This window comes from Oryzias latipes, chromosome 14 (assembly GCF_002234675.1).
Source record: "Oryzias latipes chromosome 14, ASM223467v1".
Lineage (NCBI taxonomy): Eukaryota > Metazoa > Chordata > Actinopteri > Beloniformes > Adrianichthyidae > Oryzias > Oryzias latipes.
The window spans coordinates 20,750,733-20,770,585 of NC_019872.2; the positions used below are offsets into that span (position 1 = coordinate 20,750,733).

General features: G+C 39.6%; 1 protein-coding gene across 2 annotated transcripts; it reads left to right on the top strand.

The window, feature by feature from the left end:
- Window positions 1-201: 201 nt before the first annotated feature.
- flot2 (flotillin 2) lies at window positions 202-18,807 on the top strand. 2 transcript variants are annotated; one of them, XM_023962286.1, is made up of 11 exons: window positions 202-413; window positions 2,216-2,297; window positions 7,198-7,288; window positions 10,431-10,554; window positions 10,728-10,846; window positions 10,945-11,058; window positions 13,447-13,566; window positions 13,643-13,857; window positions 14,196-14,379; window positions 16,114-16,263; window positions 16,554-16,625. In XM_023962286.1, exons 1-11 carry the CDS (start codon window positions 365-367, stop codon window positions 16,602-16,604), a joined length of 1,299 nt encoding a protein of 432 aa, XP_023818054.1. In that variant the 5' UTR covers window positions 202-364; the 3' UTR covers window positions 16,605-16,625. The 2 variants fall into 2 exon arrangements, with proteins under 2 accessions (XP_023818054.1, XP_023818053.1); XM_023962285.1 differs by lacking the exon at window positions 7,198-7,288 and adding an exon at window positions 7,801-7,891 and having other exon boundaries at window positions 365-413; window positions 16,554-18,807.
- The last annotated feature ends 1,046 nt before the right edge of the window (window positions 18,808-19,853 follow it).

Genomic DNA, 19,853 nt, shown 5'->3' on the forward strand with positions numbered 1-19,853 from the left:
CTGGAGAAGTCGGGAAATGGAAAGGCTCGAGCAGAGGAGTGGCCATTAAGGGAGTCAAGGAGCGCAGCGCCGCTAGAGGAAGCAAACCTTTTAACTTTTCAAAATAAAACACATAAATGGTCAATTTGGTCACAGCACATTCAGGTGATTGGTTTTAATTTGAAAAGAATAAACGGAAGTTCTCTCTCCCGGTGGTGAGCCGTATGTTTTTCAGCCGTCACCACGCTCCATTTTGGAGAAAAAAAGGAGAGGAAAGAATCTGTCGATGAGAGGGGCGTGAGGAGTAAAACCTTACTTAAAACGGAGAAGTCTGTGAAAGAAATAAGTTTTTTTTATGTTTTGAACACACTCTTCCGTTGATATAATGGGAAATTGCCACACCGTGGGACCGAACGAAGCCCTTGTAGTTTCAGGTGAGCTTAGGGTTTGTTTGGACGTTGTGTTCTTCTTCTTCTCGGCGATCTACCCTCCTAGGAGTGTAAACACGGATACATCTGAAACGACATACGGATTCCACATCACGTACTCACTCAAATCTTTTTCCTCTTCCAGAAATATGACTATTATTGTGTTTTTGACCAAACAGAAGCTAGCAATACGTGTATCATTGCAGCAAAAATACGTTATAATCATTTACACCGTCAGGTCAGCAAACAAACGACGATCTAATTCAACTGAAAGGGACAACATCTCGGTAAAACCTACATTTATTTAGTATTATATCGTATTTCTTTACTGATTTAATGCTCTCTAAAAACAGTTTAAGACTGTTGAAATCTGAAATGCAGATTAGGTTCTATTTATTTGCTCCGGTTTGGAATGTGCCACTCTTGGTTAGTAAAAATGAAATGGTAATTTTGATTTAGGCTTTTGTGATACAGAGTTATTGTTAATGAAAAAGCTTGTTTTAATTTTTCGTTTTTAAATGTTGGTCCTGTTGAGCATCAATATGGTGGTGCTTTGCCACAGGAGTAAATTGAATTAGCAGGGGAGTGTCCGTGGCGTGTCCTGGGCTGAGTCGTGAAAAGACTCACTGCACTGTTTGTTTGCAGCCATCAGTTCAGGTTTCTTGTGCACCAGACAACCCATACGAATAAACATTGTAGGTATGCGTAAAAATGTCTTTTCAAACTCAAATGTCTCCTCATGATATAACACTGAATATGTAACAGACTTTTACCAAAATTCATAACCTTAATGCCACAATGCCCAGAAAATGAGCTGTTGCCACAGTGCTCTAACATCATAGGGAGAGTTAATTCAGGCATGTTTCTGTAAACAAAAGTAATAAGCTTTTTAAAAGTTCTAAAACATACAAATCACAGGTTTTTTCTGTTGATTCCATGTCCTTAAGGCAAAAGCAGTGTTTTCTTTTTTATTTCTTTTTTTACTTTTTATTTCCCCACCTATACATTCTGCAATAGGTGCCTATAGTTTGTATGGGAAGGTATCATTCAGTTTTTCTGGATTTTTTTTTTTTTTTTTGCACTTTTACAAAACTTTTGGACTAAGTTTTCATCGGATTATTTTTCTTCAAACTAAAATAAGTTTGTTCTTAATATGTTATAAGGTTAGCATTTGTGTTGAGTGATTTTTGTTCTGTAAAGATAGTCTGAAGGCCTCCCTCCCCCTCCATGTCACTTAACATGTGACAGCTGAGAATGTGACATAAAAGCCTCTGGAGTACACAAGTCAAATTCAGACTAAGAAAAGGATAGGGCATGTTTCGGCACAAGTAGAAGGGCCAATCATCAGTAGATCTGTAGTCTCTAAAGTCTCAAATTTCAACATTCCTCTCCTTTGTTGCTCAGTAAGTTGCTTTCTAAAGAAGTGAGAATGTCCGGGGGGGGGGGATGCACGCATCAAACTGTCAAATCACAACTGGTGTCTAAACCACACGGAGCAAAAAGTTTGCATCGAAACAGAAGTGCAGGTTCAATGTGTTGAAGGATCAAAGGCAGCAGGGAAAAGCCAACCGCAGTGAGTTTAAAATGAGAGTGGTGTGGAGTTTCTTTGGTGACTAAACAGCACATGATCATCAGCAAAAAAAAAAAAAAAACGTGGTTAAAGAATGTACAAGGAGATAACTGATGAATCATTTTTAAAGACTTCTGCATTTGTCGCTGGAGTGGATCTGTCTTTGCTTATCATTACATCCTTTGTAAAAGATTTGGTGTTGCATGGACTCTCTGACATTAAGTGTGTTGATGCTTAGGTGGCTGCTGTGGCTCAGATGAAAAAACGTATGTCGTGGGAGGCTGGGCTTGGGCGTGGTGGCTCATCTCTGACATACAAAGGTAAGATCTGTTTGGCTTCAAGCCACTTGTTAAAGTGTGGTCTTACTCTCAGGCAGGTCATTTTCAAGAAGGCTCCAACTTTAACGACACTGCTCACAAAAATAAAGGGATCTCTACAAAACACACCCTAAAGCAGAATGAATGAAATATTCTTTTGAAATGCTTTATTCCTGTATGTGGATTCATAGACAATTCAAGTGGAAAAACACTCTACAGGCTGATCCAACTTGAATGTAATGTCTTTGAAACAAGTCAAATAAGGCTTAGTAGTGTGTGTGGCCTCCACATGCCTGTATGACTTCCCTGCAACACCTGGGTATGCTTCTGATGAGGTGGAGGGTGGTCACCTGGGGTATCTCCCCCCGCCCACTACTGGACAGTCTGTGGTGCAACCTGGCATTGGTGGATGAACCGGGACATGATGTCCCAGATGTGCTCAATTTGATTCAGGCCTGGAGAATGGGCGGGCCAGTTTATTGCATCAATCGCTTTGTCTAGCAGAAACTGCTGACACGTTCCAGCAACATTAGGAGGAACCCAGGGCCAATCACACCGGCATACAGTCTCACAAGGGTCTGAGAATCTACTCTCTGTACCAAAGAAATGCCACCCCAAACCATTACTGACCCACTGCCAAACCGTCAGTACTGTTTGAGTAACATTGAGTCTAGGTGTTCCCTTTATTTTTTTTGAGCAGTGTATATATTAAAAGCAACACTTTTACTGGAACTCTACTTTAATATACATAAACACGCAGGACTTACAACTGCATAGCTTCAGGAACATTCTCCATAAGACTTGAAGTTGAGCTAAAAGTAAAACCAAACTATGGGACAGTCAAGGCAATATTTCACATCTTTTTTTAATTTTGTTGAAATCTTTTTAAATATTTAGCATGCAGCATCTGTTATATCTGACATGTTTTTAGCTTTGGGCTTTAAAAAAATGTTCTTCATGTTATTTGTTATGATCTTGACAGGTTGTTTAATCCAGCTTTACAAAAAACCCAGAATAATATAACATTCTTTTCAGAAGAGAATGTAAAACTTTATGTTCTACTTTAGATTATTGAATATTTTATATACTTAAATGTTCCCCAGTTCTCAGGAACAAAGTTATGTGTTAGATAAAAATCCTTAGAACAAAAATAAACATTTCAACCTAGGGTATGTAATCAGAAAATGCTGTACACTTGTAAGAAAAAAAAGCATCTGTAAACAAAAGGATCTTGTTTTGCTGTTGCTTTCATGAAGTAGCTGCATATACTGTGGATCCTTGGTTTTTGTGGAACTAACCAGTTTGGAACAGTTGAAAAGTCCTTTGTAACACGACTAACAGAACTGGATGTCATTGCTAAAATACAGATCCATCTCAGTTTATCTCCTCTAATTTGCAACCTAATTCAGGATTTAGCACAATTTGATTAAGTATTGAATCATGGTTTATGTTTTCAGTCAAAACCAATTTGGCTTGATAACCCTTGTGATTATTTATCACATAATAAAATAAGCAGAGACAGATTTGTTTTTGTAGAATCTGACATGGTTGCATTAAAAACCAACAGAACAATTGTCCTTTCCTTTTATAAAAGCATAAGGAATCACTTTAAAGTAAAGTAAATTACTTGTTTTAATTAACCCCTTCATGATGTATGGCGCTCTTTGGCAGCGTAACATCAAATCTAGTACTCGCTTAATTTAGCATTACTTTGATTGAAAAATATCTTACATATATTTGGAAATAAATGTAAGGAATGAGGGGGTTAATTTATGTTTTATTTTCTAAGGTGTACATGTGACTGATGAATACACTAAATATGATGGGATGGGGGGGGGGGGGCAAAATTAAATCTTTTTCTATTTGTTCTATTTGTTATCCAATGTGTAAACATAGCAGACTTTGTTTGCGTTTTTGCTGCTCTAATAAGCGATCATCTAAGTAAACCAATAGTCGTCTATGCTTATTCAAGAAAAGCTACGGCCAACTACTGGAAACCAGTAGCTTCTCTTTGCTGACTTTCAATGCTAAACAGTTTTTTATCCAAATTATACTATATGTGTTTAATTCCATCTGGTACCAATTAGGAAACAGAACCTATGTGAATAAATCCAATGTAAAGCAGAATTTCGGCTCAGGCTGATGTATATAATGTATATAGCCTCATAAGCCTTTCAATTGGGACGCAGTGTTCTGTCTACAATTCCATGCAGACTGGTTGGCTTATTATCAGCTTTTAGTCACTCTTTTTCATGTCTGATTGATTATAAACATCAATGAATTCAACTAAAGTGTGTGGGAAGTTTTCCCATTTTCACCATTTGTTTTCTAGCCAGAGACATTTAATGTGAGTGTGTTGTTTCTTTAAGTCCTGGTTTTAAATGCCTTGTTTGTTCGCCTGCCTCTCTGATTTTCTAATATCTTTGTTCTTTGCTGGTATTGATCCTAGCCTGTGTTAGCGGTTGAATTCCTTCTTCGTTGTACTACATTATTCCCCCGTATTCGCGGTAGTTAGAAACACCTGCAAATACGCAGAATCGGCAAATACGGAGACCCCCACCGCCGCGGCCGAAGAATTGTATTCAGGGCAAAAGACTGTACCGTAGCCTACTTTATATCGCTCATTAGGAGTGTCACTCTGCGCCTTACAACCAGGAGCCCGTGCTTCCTCCTTCATCAGTTACATGAGAGAGGCCATCCTCTTCTCGCCGGTGGAGCCAGCTGTGAAATATTTTCAGACGCAAAAGTCTCATACAAGCGTCTTGAGTTGAGTCTTTGTGATGAACCGGAGGAGTCATGTGACTGTAAAAAAAATCTGCAAATTCGTGAAACCGCGAATAAGCGGGGGAACGCTGTAATCTCATTAGTCACAAGTTGATTGGGAATCTAAAGCGGGATCAAAATAACACATTTCATTTTACTAACCCTTAGATAGACTTTCAAGGTTTTGCCCTTTCTGCTTTTATTGAAAATCATATTCACTGCTATGCTATGCTCCATCTAGAGCAGTGGTCCCCAACCTTTTTTTTAGGCCACACGAACCCCATCCCCAACCCCAGTGTCAGACAGTATTTTCATTGACTGTCCTCTATCAGACTGGAGTTGGCATCCTATTTTTGTTAACTTCTAGTTTCAGGAAAATCTGTTTTGTAGATATATTACAGACAGTAAAATGTTGATTAAAAAATGGTTGATTTGCAAAAGTCATATCTGATTTGTGAAAATTCATTTAAGTCAAATTAGAATAGAATGCCATTTAAGCACTGGAACAACTAAATTCAGCCTCAGATAATCCTTCAGGGTAAAACGACTTTTTAAAAGTAAAAATAAATCTCGACTTATTGTGTATTTATTTTAAACATAGAGTACTATTTAACAGGAAAAATCCTAATGGTCTTGTTTACAAATCAGAAACTTTTTTAAAATGATTCCTCATCCTCTATAAAACATCTGCAGCTGCTTAAAATATTCTTCTTAAACTAGATTTTTTGTGAGACCCATTCAGATGTATTATATTTTCCCATGACTTTATCCTGAACCGTAAAAGCAGAGGCAAAAAATTCCAACTTCAGCATCGTCCAACTTTCAAAGTGTTGCCGAAATGCACCAAATTACATAATAATAATTAAATATTTTATAATTGTAAGAATATTGAATTACGTATTTGCAACTTTATTAGCATTATAATCCCAATATTAGAGAGTCAGTTGTTGCATATCATGCAGAGTGGGCTTGGTGTGTTTGAATAATTGATGCAATAAATCCATATTTCCCATAAGGATTTCTGGTTTTATTTTTGGTAAATTAAGGTTTGCCATTTTTCTGATGATGGAGGACATATGTAAAGAAAATTAGGCTTAACATTGCATTTCTGAGAAATTCTTTGTTTAACCTTTGTTAAACAAAGAGCAGAGTGAGCCAAATTTTTAATGAACTCCTACCACTCTGTAGAAACTGTCATAGAAAATGGCACAAATTTGGGGATTTGGGGTAAAAACGGCATAATCATAATTAATCGGACATTGGGAACACTTGATCGAAGTGGGATTTTAAGTCACATGACCGAGGCAAGCATGTAGACATGCATTAAGAGTAAGTCATAGACGGATGTGAGGGAAAGAATCCAGCATTTTCACAAACTATGCATTCATTCAGAATCAGATGATAAATAAATGCATAAAAAATCCAAGTTATGCTTTTTTTTCTCCTCTGCGGGTCAGTACCAAGAGACCCACAGACTGGCCCAGAGGTTGGTTATCACTGCTCTGTAGACGACATAGTATAAAGACCATCTTTACTAAAAACTCTGCATGCACAAGCACATGCTCTGTCCAGCTGCAGTAGGGAGGGAGTGTGGTTTCCTGTTTATGACGCAGTAATCATCCTAATGTGCAGGCCGGACTCATTGATCGAGCTCTCAAGGAAAGTAAGGGATGTGGAGCTCCTAAAACAGAGTCACTCAAGCTGCTGCCTGTCTCCATCAAGCAACCACTAAGCTTCATTCGACTTCATGTTTACAAAGAAAGAGCAATGGCGTCTCTGTCATCAGCTTTGAAAAGCTGTCTCAGAAAAAAAACCCAGCCAATCTCAACTTGTTTTAACACTCAGATTTAGTTATTTGAATGCACACTCCTTTGTAATCTTTGTACAAGTGTATTTATAGAAAAATCCAGAGGATTCATTTTCAAAAACTGTGACCGACGTGTAGCTACAGAGTCAGGCTTTCTCAGTAGCACATCAAACACACAGCAAGCTCTGGTGATGAAACCGGTTAGGCAGAAGCTCGGGTGTCTTCTTTTGCTATCTTTCTCTTCCCTTTTCTTCTGGCTGTGGGTTGCTGACATTCCTAACAGCTGTTGTCCAACTTACTGTTTTGCCTTTGCTATTCCCGCTGCCTGCATAGAATGTCTCTGGAGGTTATGACCATCCTCTGTCGCTGTGAGAATATCGAAACCTCGGAGGGTGTTCCCCTGGCCGTAACAGGGGTGGCTCAGGTAATGCACATTCAGAAAAATAAGAAATAAACGAAACAAAAAATCAGCAGTGGCCGGTGCTCAAAGCCAAGAAGACAACAGACAATGGTGCAACTAATACACTAACAGTGACTATGTGTGCTCCCATCCTGTATGCTTTCTAATTCTTCCTCTGCAGTCAAAGACAGGCATGTGTCACTCTGCTTTTCTCATTCAGCTCTGCTCTGAAGGTTTTCTTAAGCTGGGACTTTGAGTAAATTTGCACAAAAGGACCAGAAATGTGGATCTAAAGGGTCCTAAGGGCAGTGAGTTGGCTTTTAAAGTCCCACATGTATCCGAAGGATTCTGGACATTTAGTAGCCTTTAACATTGCTCTGTTTCTAGTGATCTGGAGTCCTTGGGTGAATGGTTTCACTTTGTCTTGATTTATTTATTCTCCTTTTTGTTTTACCTTGTGTTCTGTTCCTTCCCCTCATTTTCTCTCCCTGCAAACATGTCACTTTTTGTTTTATATTTTTCCACACTCTTCACAGGATAACGCTTGAGATAATGACCCTGCAGCCCAAGTGTGAGGATGTAGAGACAGCGGAAGGTGTAGCTATAACTGTCACAGGGGTGGCTCAGGTAAATCACCACACTTTCCTAGGAATGCCAGTTCAGACTCAAATAACCCCCGACCCTTCCTCCATCTTCTGGCATCTGGTTATGATCCCGCAGAGTCAACCTTTCTTTTACTACGTTTTGAAAGCACATTATTGTTTGCATGATATCTTCTCATATCTGGGCAGAATGCACCAGCCTGAAGTTTTTTTAAGTACGTCATTTTACATGCGTACACTGTTTGTACAAAACGATGCAAGTCTTTGTGACGCTCCAGTATTCTTTAACCCTGACATGGACTATGTTCAACCTTAAAACCCTTTCCAAATACTGAAATTAGATCAAAGCAAATTAAAATTCATTGCCACGTTCTATGGGGACTTGACTTTGTGCTACAGACGAAGCGAAACGCGTCTGCTTCATGCACTGTGACTATACATAAACCCAATGAACCACAACAATATGTTGGAGTACTGCAGTGATGCTCACAAGTCTTTTTTTTTGCAAGTCCAAGTCAAGTCTAAAGTCTTATTAACTTATATTGAACATAATTATGTTGTTGACACAAACCAAACCTATTTATCATAACTTTATCACACAAGACTCCAAAACGTGTGGAAAAAACACCAGGAAATATTTTAAAGCGGGCTATTATATTATATAGTACAGTTAATCCATCTGAATACATTTATAGAAAGGTTAAACAATGCTGAAGCAGACGTTTCCATTTAATTAAAGCCTGCATCGACTGCTTTTAGAAACATGTCCTTGTTGACAGACTGTAGTAGAGGTATTTTTCACAAAGCTTGTCTCTTTGAGGACTTGTTACTGTTTTTTGATCTTTTTTTGCTCCATCTGTTTTCCTTTGCATGTTCCTGTGCTTCATCATTTTGTCCACAGCCTCTGTCTCCTGTGTGTTGACAAAGAACCCAGTGTCTGAAGCTGAAGAACTCCTTTTGCTTTATTCTGGGAGGCCCATCGTGCCCCTCGCATGACCAGTCCAACCAATCAAATAGGGGACATAGAAAGTCTGCCCCCCCCCCCCCCCCCCCCCCCCCCCCCCCCCCCGTTAATGAGACATACATGTTAAGGCTTGAAGGGGTGGGTGGGGGACTGATCCTCTGTAAGAAAACCAGAGTATTTGTAACCCCTGACTTAATATGAGAACTGGACTGGATGACTCCTTCCTGTTTTCGTTCCAAACAGGAAGTACGCGCAGGCTCCAATAGACTGCTATAGAGAAATAAACAGCTATTACTTAGTTATATGTTCTTGCTAATCCCATTTTTTTTTCATGAAGTCTTTTCTGCAGTACAAGTTATTCGTGTTAGACACTGACCAATCAGATATCTCGATAAAAGCACATGGTCTTAGGTCCTACATTTTGAAACGTTTAACAGAACCAGGATGAAAGTCGTTGACTGTGGGTGACGTCACACTGACTCAGTCCAGTTGTCCTATACAGTCAGAATTAGTAACCAAGGACCAGTCCATGTTTGGAGAAGCTGAGGTCCAAAAACCCAAATGAACCTCCGTTTTTCTGTGGAACTCGTCTGTTTGTTGGCAGCTCAGCTGATAGTGGTCTGTTTAAACGCCCAATATGAAAAAACCTTTAATTTCTTACTTTCTTTTCTATTTTGAAGGAGACACGAAGGGGGGGGGGGGGGGGGTGCTAAAAAGAACAGCAGTTGCCATGAACGTCTGTCCCTGCTGTTTGTCTGAGCTGGCCTCCGTCTGTGGTTGTAGTGAATAGTTTGCAGCCTTCTCAGTTTTTCAGACAGTGTTTGTGTTGAATGATAACAATTTCCCCTGACTTTGTGCCCCCCTCCCACTCATTTCCGGTTGGCGTGCATGTTGAAAACAAAACCATGTGTTGACCTCTCACCTAAGGACCCAGCTCACTGTCCTTTTCTCTTTTCTTTTTAAAAATAAAGATAAAATCTTACATGTACCAGCTCCAACTGTGAATCTGTGTTCTGATTTAGATCACTAAATGATTGTTATTCCATGTACATGACTTGATTGGGTTTTTCTTTGAAGCCTTTGAACAGAACTGAGGGCTGAATGTAGTCACCGATGTGTTTGCCAGATCTTAACACTGTATCTGCTATATTTGATCAAGATCCATAATCGTGGAGTTGAATTATGTTCTGCCTCTAAGGTGTTTGTGGTGATGCACAGCACTGGCCCCTCATCTAGTGATATAGTTTTCACCACAAAGTTTTAGCGCCCTCCACTGAAATGACACATGCAAACGAATATGGAGGCGAGAAGCCCTCCCAGTTTGAGCACCTGCTAGTCTGCAGATTTATTCTACTGACAGTAAATATAAAGTAAAATGACAACATTTATGCATCCATGTCACAATAACACTGATTAAGATGTTTGTGATGTTGTTCCGTCTCGTCTGTGGAGTCAGCTGTTCAATAATGAAACGACCATGAGGCAACAGTGAGCGGGGATGACTGATGAGCTTTTGTTGGGGGACGGCGCCGGTGCTAGTGTGTGGTGTTTTCATGTGCGCCTGACCTCAGCTGACGATGTGTGTCCATGCTGGTGCCAGGTGAAGGTGATGACGGAGCGGGAACTGTTGGGCTACGCCTGTGAACAGTTCCTTGGAAAGTCTGTGGTGGAGATCAAGAGCGTCATCCTGCAGACCCTGGAGGGTCACCTGCGCGCCATCCTTGGTAGGTAGTGTCCCAAAACTTCTTTTCATTTTCATCCTTTGTTCTGCTGTCATTTGCATCAAGTAGAACAGAAAGTGCACGCCGGTTGGTTGTGCGTTTTTTCACTTTTTCACTTTTGTTGGTGTCCTTGTTGGTAAGTCTGTGCAGAGTACTAACCACTCACTCCCTTTCAGGCACCCTCACAGTCGAGCAGATTTACCAAGACAGAGATAAATTTGCCTCTCTGGTGCGAGAGGTGGCTGCTCCAGATGTTGGACGGATGGGCATCGAGATCCTCAGCTTCACCATCAAGGTGTCAAATCTATCTCTCCCCCATTTAGATGTTTTTTTTTCCTTCTCCTTTTCAAGTACTAGTATTTTAATTTTAATGCCGTTCTCCCTCTTGGACAGGATGTTTATGACAAAGTGGAGTACCTGAGCTCTCTGGGTAAAACGCAGACAGCCGCCGTTCAGCGAGATGCTGACATCGGAGTGGCAGAGGCAGAGAGGGATGCTGGGATCAGGGTAAGAGGAGCATCCAGAAGGAGACCTGCAACCATCTGATCTCATCCTGAGAGAGACACTTCCCCGTGAGGGCGCTTGGCAGTATCCTCAGACTCCAAAAGCACCCTATTTCAAATCAAATCAAGCTTTATGGATAGAAAAAGCCCTCTCCTGCTTTGGGTAGCTTGAAGCACTTTACAAATAAAAACAAGACCAGACACAAAGAATTAGAAAATTAAACCCTACCCACCCTTAACCCCTGCCCCCCATACATCCTTGACCACACACACAATGAATACTTTTTGTAAAAGTAAATAAGGCTTGGCTCTGCTGTGAGGAAACAGTAAATTAGGAATTTATGCTGATTCTATTTAGAATAATTTAGCATCACCATCACACTAACAAGGAGCAATAGAAAAAACTGTATTTGCTTTATTATGTGAGGGATTATCCGTGAGCTGACAGATTTTTCAAAATAAATTCCTCTCCAGTCTGTATATTGAAACTTTAAATTGTTCTGGGTGGACGGGATGTGAAAAGCAGGCTAATGAGCTTAATGAAAACCTTAATAATCAAGTAAATCAAACTTAAAGACCCACTCCAATGAAAATGGTGTTTTGGGTGTTTTTAACGTGTTCTTGTAGCATTTTTCTCACGATGGAGGATATATAGAAAGAAAAGTAAGCTTAAGTTTGCATTTCTGAGTATTTCTTTATACAAATTGTAGGTGTGACATACAGCCTACAGTGAGTGAGCCACGAGTTCCCCGCTCCATTCTGATTCATAGCAGAAAAGGCCGTTTGAAAAAGATCATATTTGTTGAGTAGAAAATATTCTGGGAGGGGCCACGAGCTCCCTGCTCTAACCCAACGGTCCCACCAACAACTCAGAGGTGAATTTTCTAATGAACTACTGTCGCTCTGCTGAAACCATGTCCTAGAAAAGGACACTGATTTTTTTGGAATTTAGGCCAAAAACAGCATAATTATAATTAAAAGACCACTGGGAGCACTTCTATAATAAGTCCAAAAATGATCAGATTGGGTCTTTTAATTAATCTTTTTGGTCAGAATGAACATGTTTTTATTTTGTTTTTTAAATAATTGAACAACAGGGTCCTTAAACTCACAAACTTCTTTTTGATGCCCTAAAAATACTTCTCATCAACTGTATTGAAAACGGCCTTTTCCTGTGAATGAGTAATGGACACATTGTAAGCGCTTTGAGTGTCGGGACTGCAGATGAATCCAATCCATTGTTATTATGAAAACAAATCAAAAAATGAGAAAATTTAAAATCCACTTAAAACTAGAAAGATGAGATTTAAGTTTTTTCTTAAAACCCCCCACAGTGGAAGAAGTTCTGCTGCTGTTCCACAGGCGAGGACTACAGTGCAGGAATGTGGGTTTTTGTTCTGACCTTAACTGTATTGAATTCGGTGTGATTGATCTTGAGGTGTATTCAGACTGGACACATTTAGTTCCCTTTAAGTGAACCAGAGTTCGTTTTCCCTGATAGTCCTGAACACATTTTCAGTCTGAATACAATCCATCCCCTGAGTGGAATAACTGATAAAAACGGCCACCGTGGCCGTAAACAGAGAGTTGCTGTGAACAGATATAGAGCAACGATTGTCATGTTATCAAACAGAAAATAGGGTCCAACTGTTTGCTTGTTAGAATGTTTATTTTAACACGGCTGAAAACACTTCTAACACGCTTTTCTGTGTCTCTTTCTGTCAGCTTGCGCCTGAAAGGCATCATCCCAAAAGCTACCTTGTAGTTCTTTAACAGAATTCTCTCAAAATGACGCCAAAACACCACAACCATGAGACACAGCAACTCACTAAAATGTGATCGGATGAATGCCGGCTCATTGAAGCAGCTTTTACCGCCTTGCAGCACGCCTCGACCGGACCAACGTCAAAATGAAAAAATGTGTTTCCCGATGTTCAAAACTGGTTATGGGCATATAAAGTTTAAAGAAGTTAACTGTCACGATAAGAACTGTGAAGTTACTCCAGAATATAAGTAGCAGGAGCCAAAAATATATAATAAAGAATCAAAAACCACATATAAGTCGCACCCTTGGCCAATAAATGCAAAAAACACAACAAATATTTAGAAATTATAACATAATAATTGTAAAAATTAAAGATGGCTACTTGGAACGTAACTTCCACGCTAAACAAGGGAACTGCAAATTCTGAAGCCCAGGCGAGAGATGAAAACGTCTTCCTTGTAGAAGTCTACAATTTGCTAAAAATAAATATTTTGCCTAAAAAGCTTTCAAATAAACCAGTTACTAAGCACCTTAGGGTTTTTATTATGAATATTTTATGTTTGCTGTCAATAACTCATCATCGAAACAGTTCTTAACTGCGTCCACATTCATTTTGGCGTCTTTTAGGAAGCCGAGTGCAAAAAGGAAATGATGGATGTGAAGTTCGTTGCCGACACAAAGATGGCAGACTCCAAAAGAGAGCTGGAAATGCAGAAAGCCTCCTTCAATCAAGAAGTGAACACAAAGGTATCCTGTTGACTCCACTGGATTCCACACATGAGAAAATCTGCCTGAATGTACGAAAGCGTCTCCTGGTTTTCAGAAAGCAGAGGCTCAGCTGGCCTATGAGCTGCAGGCGGCGAAGGAGCAGCAGAAGATCCGCCTGGAGGAGATTGAAATTGAGGTGGTGCAGAGGAAAAAACAGATCACAATTGAAGAGAAGGAGATCGACCGCACAGAGAAAGAGCTCATCGCCACGGTGAAAAGACCCGCTGAGGCCGAGGCCTACAAAATGCAGCAGCTGGCTGAGGGCCAGAAGTGAGTCTTGAGATCCTTCTGCAGACTAACACAAAGCACTCCGCTGTTTATCAGGCACAGATTTCAGCAAATAGTAGCATTCCTAGTTGATTTTGTTAGTTTATTGACAGAAGCTTCTGAAACTAAAGAAACTGCTGCAACAGGAGTTTCTCTTCCACTTTAACGGTAAAGTGGAAGAGAACATTTTTGATCATTTATGCAAAACTGAACTTTTAAATGACCTTTCACACTGTTATAAGGACAGACATGTTGAACTTTATTTCTGTTTAAAAAACAAAATTAAATAAATAAAATCCAGTTATAAGCGCCAGGCCTGATGTTCTGGCTCCTTGTCTCAGGATGAAGAAAGTGCTGACGGCTCAGGCAGAGGCGGAGAAGATCCGCTGCATCGGTGAGGCCGAGGCCACCTCCATTGAAGCCGTGGGGAAGGCGGAGGCCGAGAAGATGAGGCTGAAAGCTGAGGCTTACCAACAATACGGGGAAGCTGCCAAGACGGCTCTGGTCCTTGAGGCCTTACCCAAGGTCTGTCTATGCTCTCATTCCACTTTGATCTTGTTAAAGGTGACAAAAACTGTTAGTGGAGCTTCTTCCTAAAGCCTTTTTTACTCTGACGGAAACGGCATAAACACAAGAAGGAGAAGAGTGACTGAGTGGTCTCCTGTTCTAGCTGCACAACAGCAGGATTTACTAGAATAGAATCACATTTCTGACCTTTACCTGCTTTGAACGTATGAAGCAGCAGAGCCTCTGGATTCTTCTAACACTCTCTTCACATTTGGTTTAATTTGGGATCAAGTAGAAAATAGAGATGGAATCGAAGGAAGTATTCCGATTTGGGATCTGATATTTATTGTATTCTCATTCTTATAATCAGCGGTTTATTATTAAGTCTATTATTAAAGATAAATACTCTACTAGAATACTGCATATCATGAACGGATCACAACATTTTTTGTTGTAAAACGCAGCCGAACGCGGAACCAGTTTGTGCAGGAGACGCACAACAACAGTTTAGTAAAGTTAGCAAGATATTCACAGATTCCCACTTCCAGTATCAATAACTCTTTTATTAAACATTTAAAACAGCAAATGTCTCCATTGGTTGGTTTTAATGCAAACAACAAAGCCATTAAATATATATATATATATATTAGGCCTGCACAATATACCGCAAATTTATCGTTATCGCGACATCAAGCTGTGCAATATGCATACCGCAAAAGACGGCACAAATCGCAATAAATGATTACCTTAAATGTGCTAAAACAAACTAATGGCAGCTTGAAATACTGAACAAATGAAATAAATCCCTTTATGCATTTAACCAATCAGAAGGACCCGTTTACGTTTTTGATCAATCAGATGAGCCCTTTTATGTTTGATGTTTGCCTCCTACGTCGACAAGGGTCAGTTGGAATAATTTGTTGCAGTGAAATGGATATGATTTTTTTGGTTTTTTTTGCTATTTGTTTATATACCGCAATTTATATCGTTATCGCAATATTAATTACCAATATCGCATATCGCGAGTTTTCCTCATATCGTGCAGCCCTAATATATATTCATATATATAAATATATATAATATATTTTATATATATTTAAAAAATACATATATATATTTTTTAATTACTTTCAATGAGAATTAAACAAAGAGACAGGAGTGAGATGATTTCCAAGGGACCGTCTACAAAGTTCAAACTCTGGGAATGAGGGAAAAAGACCCAAAAAGAATCCAGTATTTGTCAAAAACAACCAAAACTAAGAAATGGTTTCATTGACCAGAGCTAGTCATGAAAACTCATCATCACATTCATGCTACAATCATTTAAAAATAATCTAAGGTATGAATCACATCTGATCAAAAATGCTCAATAGTTCTAAAGACCCTAGAGCTACAGTCACTAGACGTTTCACCTATTTTTACTTGTTGATGAACTATTTGTCCTAGATTATAGCTGCATTATTTTTACGGTTGTTCAAGCTACTTCACAAGAGATTTAGAGTTAAATGATAAAAAGGAATTGATAACAGAGGGACCCTGGATCTGGTTATAAATAGTTTTCTTTTTTTATGGGTTACCAAAGTATTGGATCGGGACTCCGTGTCAGCAGATGCCTAAAATCAATTGACTTTGGGTCCAATGAGGGCCAAAAATACCTGATCAGGTTATCCCTGGGAGAAAAAAGGCCCCAACTGTTTTTGTTTTTGTTTAAAAATAAGGATGTTTGACTCTTTTTTTTTTCCTTGTCTAAAGATTGCTGGTAAGGTGGCCGCTCCCCTTTCCAAGACGAATGAAATCGTCATCCTGAGTGGAGATGGCAGCCGCGTCACTGGAGAGGTCAACCGCCTCCTGGCTGAGCTGCCCGTTTCTGTCAACGCCCTCACCGGGGTCGATCTGATGAAGGTGAGAGTCCTTCTGGTCCTCATGGCATCCTAAACTTTCTGATTTTAGCACAAATATTTTTGAATGATTATTTAGTCAGATAAAAAAACACTAAAAACAACTTTAGTTTCTTGGAACTACTTCAGTGTAAATCTGTTAGCATCGCTGTGTTCGTCCACCAGGGGGCGCTGAAGTCACACTCAGATCATTTGGCGTAAAAAAAACCCAGCACAAATATTTTCTTTTTGTAAATTTGAAAATCCTTCCTGCTTTTTGAAACCCAGCGACCCATCTGTCCTCTGACCCCACAGATCCCTCTGCTCCAGAAGATCACCGGCCAACAATGCCAAGAAGCCATCTGATGAAGATCTGTTTGACATTGTACTGTTTATCTGCCTCAGTCATGAAGATATGTTTTTTTTTTTTTTTTTTTTTTTAGTAAAAGACCCCTTATGCAGCTGCATTTGACAAGAAAAATTTCACACTAAGTGATTTTTTTTTTAAATTGTTTTAGGAAGTTTTTATTTTCTTCAGGGAAAATAAAGGCCACTAGTGTTTAGTTTCTGTGTGGTGAAGTTTCTCCTATTGTACTATGATATTGTTGAGCTGTACAGGTCATCCGAAGGCCAGTTTAACGGTTGTTAGGGAGAAAGAATGCAGAAATGTGGAAGACTCATTAGACGGAGAAACTTTTGGCTTCCTCTCGGACTCTGGAGGAAGCCGTTTTGCGTTGGGTGTGCAGGAAGAAACTCCTTGCTGTTTGTTTCTGGAGGCTCAGCGAGGCCGGCTGAAGCTCCCCGGGCCTCTTTCCTCCTTGCTTTCAGACTGTAGGTGAAGTTCTGTGTCTCTAAATCTTTATAGACATCCGTGTGATTAAAAAAAGTTTTATAGTTTATCAAAGTAGAAATATTTGAAGCACTTCTTGTAAGATATTCTTACCTCACAGTAAACTGTCTTGTTACCCGTCTTCTCGTTCTGAAGTGCAGTGCCTATTAACCACTCAAGTGCTCAAAGCTTTATTTAGTTGGTTGGTTTCAATTCCCTGCTTGCTCTCAGTAGATCTGCTTATACTAACATTAGTGTTGACTCGGCTCTTTTGTGTTGAACAGCATAACGCAAACACAAAGCCATATGCAGCCTTAACAGAGACCCTGATGGCGCTTCAGCTCCACCTTGTTGGACTCTCGGGGTCTCACTTCAAACCTTGTTCTGCCCCTCGATTGTCCTGGTTTTTTTTTTTGTTTCTTACACATTGAAATAGTGGATGTTGGATCTATGTTATGTTATGTTGGGAGAAAAGCGTTTCCTGGGATTTCAGATGATCGTTGGGAAAACAAGCATGTTGCAAACAAAGCCTTTAAGGTTTCATTTCTACACAGCACTTTTAGTAAAATACGGATAAACCACTATTTTAGAAAAATAAAGGCTATTTTGTAGAAATCAGAAGCAACAAATGAATTGACCTGGCATACTTTGACCACTAGAGGGCAGAGTTTCTTCAGCATTTTGATGAGATTATAAAACAAATGAATCTCCCTCCTTTTTTCTCTCCTGACCAGCTGATTGAAAACTGTTGACTTGCTTTTTACATGTAGCTTTTTTTTTTTTTTTTAATTAGCCAGGCCATTTTTCTTATCATTTAAAAAAAGAAAAAAAACAATCCGGACTTGTTTTTAGCCAGCCAACACGACCTTCCTTTAACTGTGATGGGATGTTTTTTTTTTTTTGTACAGTCGATCAGGAACGTTCCATTCAAACCAACAGAGATCCTCCATTAATAGATGTTACCACGTTGTTTGTCTTTAAGTGATGGTTACACCATATCAGGACTGAACTCACAAGATTATCACAATCAAGACTCTTCCTTTTAGTTTTTAGGGAAAAAGTGTTGCATTTGAATTGTTGCTGCTGAAAGCTCACACACAAACTACCTTCTCCGTTTCAACTATTAGCATTTGTTTTGGGAAATATGTACAGAAAACTTTTATTTGTTGTTTAAGAAATTTAAAAGTTGTGCATTTTCACCGACCAAAGTGACAGTTGTACATAAACGCGTTTTCCTGACTCCCTTTTTCAAGAATGTGGTCCATTCCAGCCAAACAGCGTTATTTCAGTTCTGAATGTTCAGTAAGAGTTCTCCTTATGTTCTATGTGCTTCAGGTCGTCCCGCCTTGCAAACACTTATGGGATTATACATTTTTATATACAATTATTTAAGGGGTTGTACGCTTCAAGATATCTCTGCAGCTTCTTACCTTCTTGTTTTTGTTTTTTTGCCGTCGCCTTTTTGCTCGAGAGAACCTTTGGATAATCAGAATAGCGGCAACTTCTATTCTTCTTGTAGCATGTAAGAAAAATGACCAAACATATTACACCTATGCCTTAACTTTCATATGCATCCTTCTGTTGTTGAAATGTCTGTCTGACGTCTTGTTGGGACTTTGGTTTTTCTTCTCATGTAACCCTCAATTCTGGAGACATGAACCAGCATGTCTGTTTCAGCATGTGGTCATGGTGTTCTGTGTATTCTGCACCACCCTCTAATAAATGACATATATCACCAACTGTCAGCCTCTGGGAGATGTCATTCCAGCCAAATTCCTCATTTTTCTTTCAGCATTCAGAAAAGGGGGGGAAAAAGGTAATTAGAGGAAAAAGTGTAAAATGTGATTTCCTGAATTTCTTTTTTTTTTTTTTACAGTAAAGTCCTTAAAGTGGAGGAAATAAGTATTTAATCCCTTGCTGATTTTTGTAGGTTTGCCCACCTAAAAAATAAATGGACAGTCTGTTGTCCTCCTAATGGTAGGTTCATTTGAACAGTGAGACAAAGAAAATCAAGAAACCCACTTATTTCATTGAGGGAAATAAATATTTGATTCCCTAAGAGTTCTGGTTCAAACAGACCAGTTAACCTATCCTAATCGACCTATAACCTGTAGAAAAGACACCTGTCCACAGAAGCAGTCCATCAGTCAGAGTCCAAACTCTCCACTATGGAAAAGCTTTCAGTGGATTTAAGGGAGAAGACTGTAGACCTGCTCAAGACCAGAATGGACAACAAAACGATCAGCAAGAAGCTGGAGGTTAAGGTCACAACTGTTGGTGCAATTGGGACAAAATACAGAACAAGACCATCGATCCACCTTTAGGACTGGGACTCCAAACCAGATCTGACCTGGCCGGGTTTCCATGATCATGAGAACAGATAGAAATCGTCCTAAAACAACACTGCAGGAGTTAGTTGATGATCCCAGAGCAGCTGGAACCACAGTCACCAAGAAAACCATTGGGAATTCTTTACTCTGCAGTGGTTCAACATCTTGCAGAGCTCGCAAAGTCGTCCTGCTTAAGAAGGCACATGTGCAGACCCCCTGAAGTTTACCAATGAACACCTTCAATGATTGTGAGAAGGAGCTATGTTCAGATTAGACCAACATGGAGCTCTTTGACGTCAGCTCAACCAGTTTGGAGGAAGAGAAATGCTGCCTGTGATCCCAAAAACACCATCCCCACTCAGCACGGAGGTGGAAACTTCATGCTGTGGGGTATTTTTCTGCACTGGGCTACTTTATCGTGTGGATGGGAGGATGGATGGAGCCATGCTCTGAGTT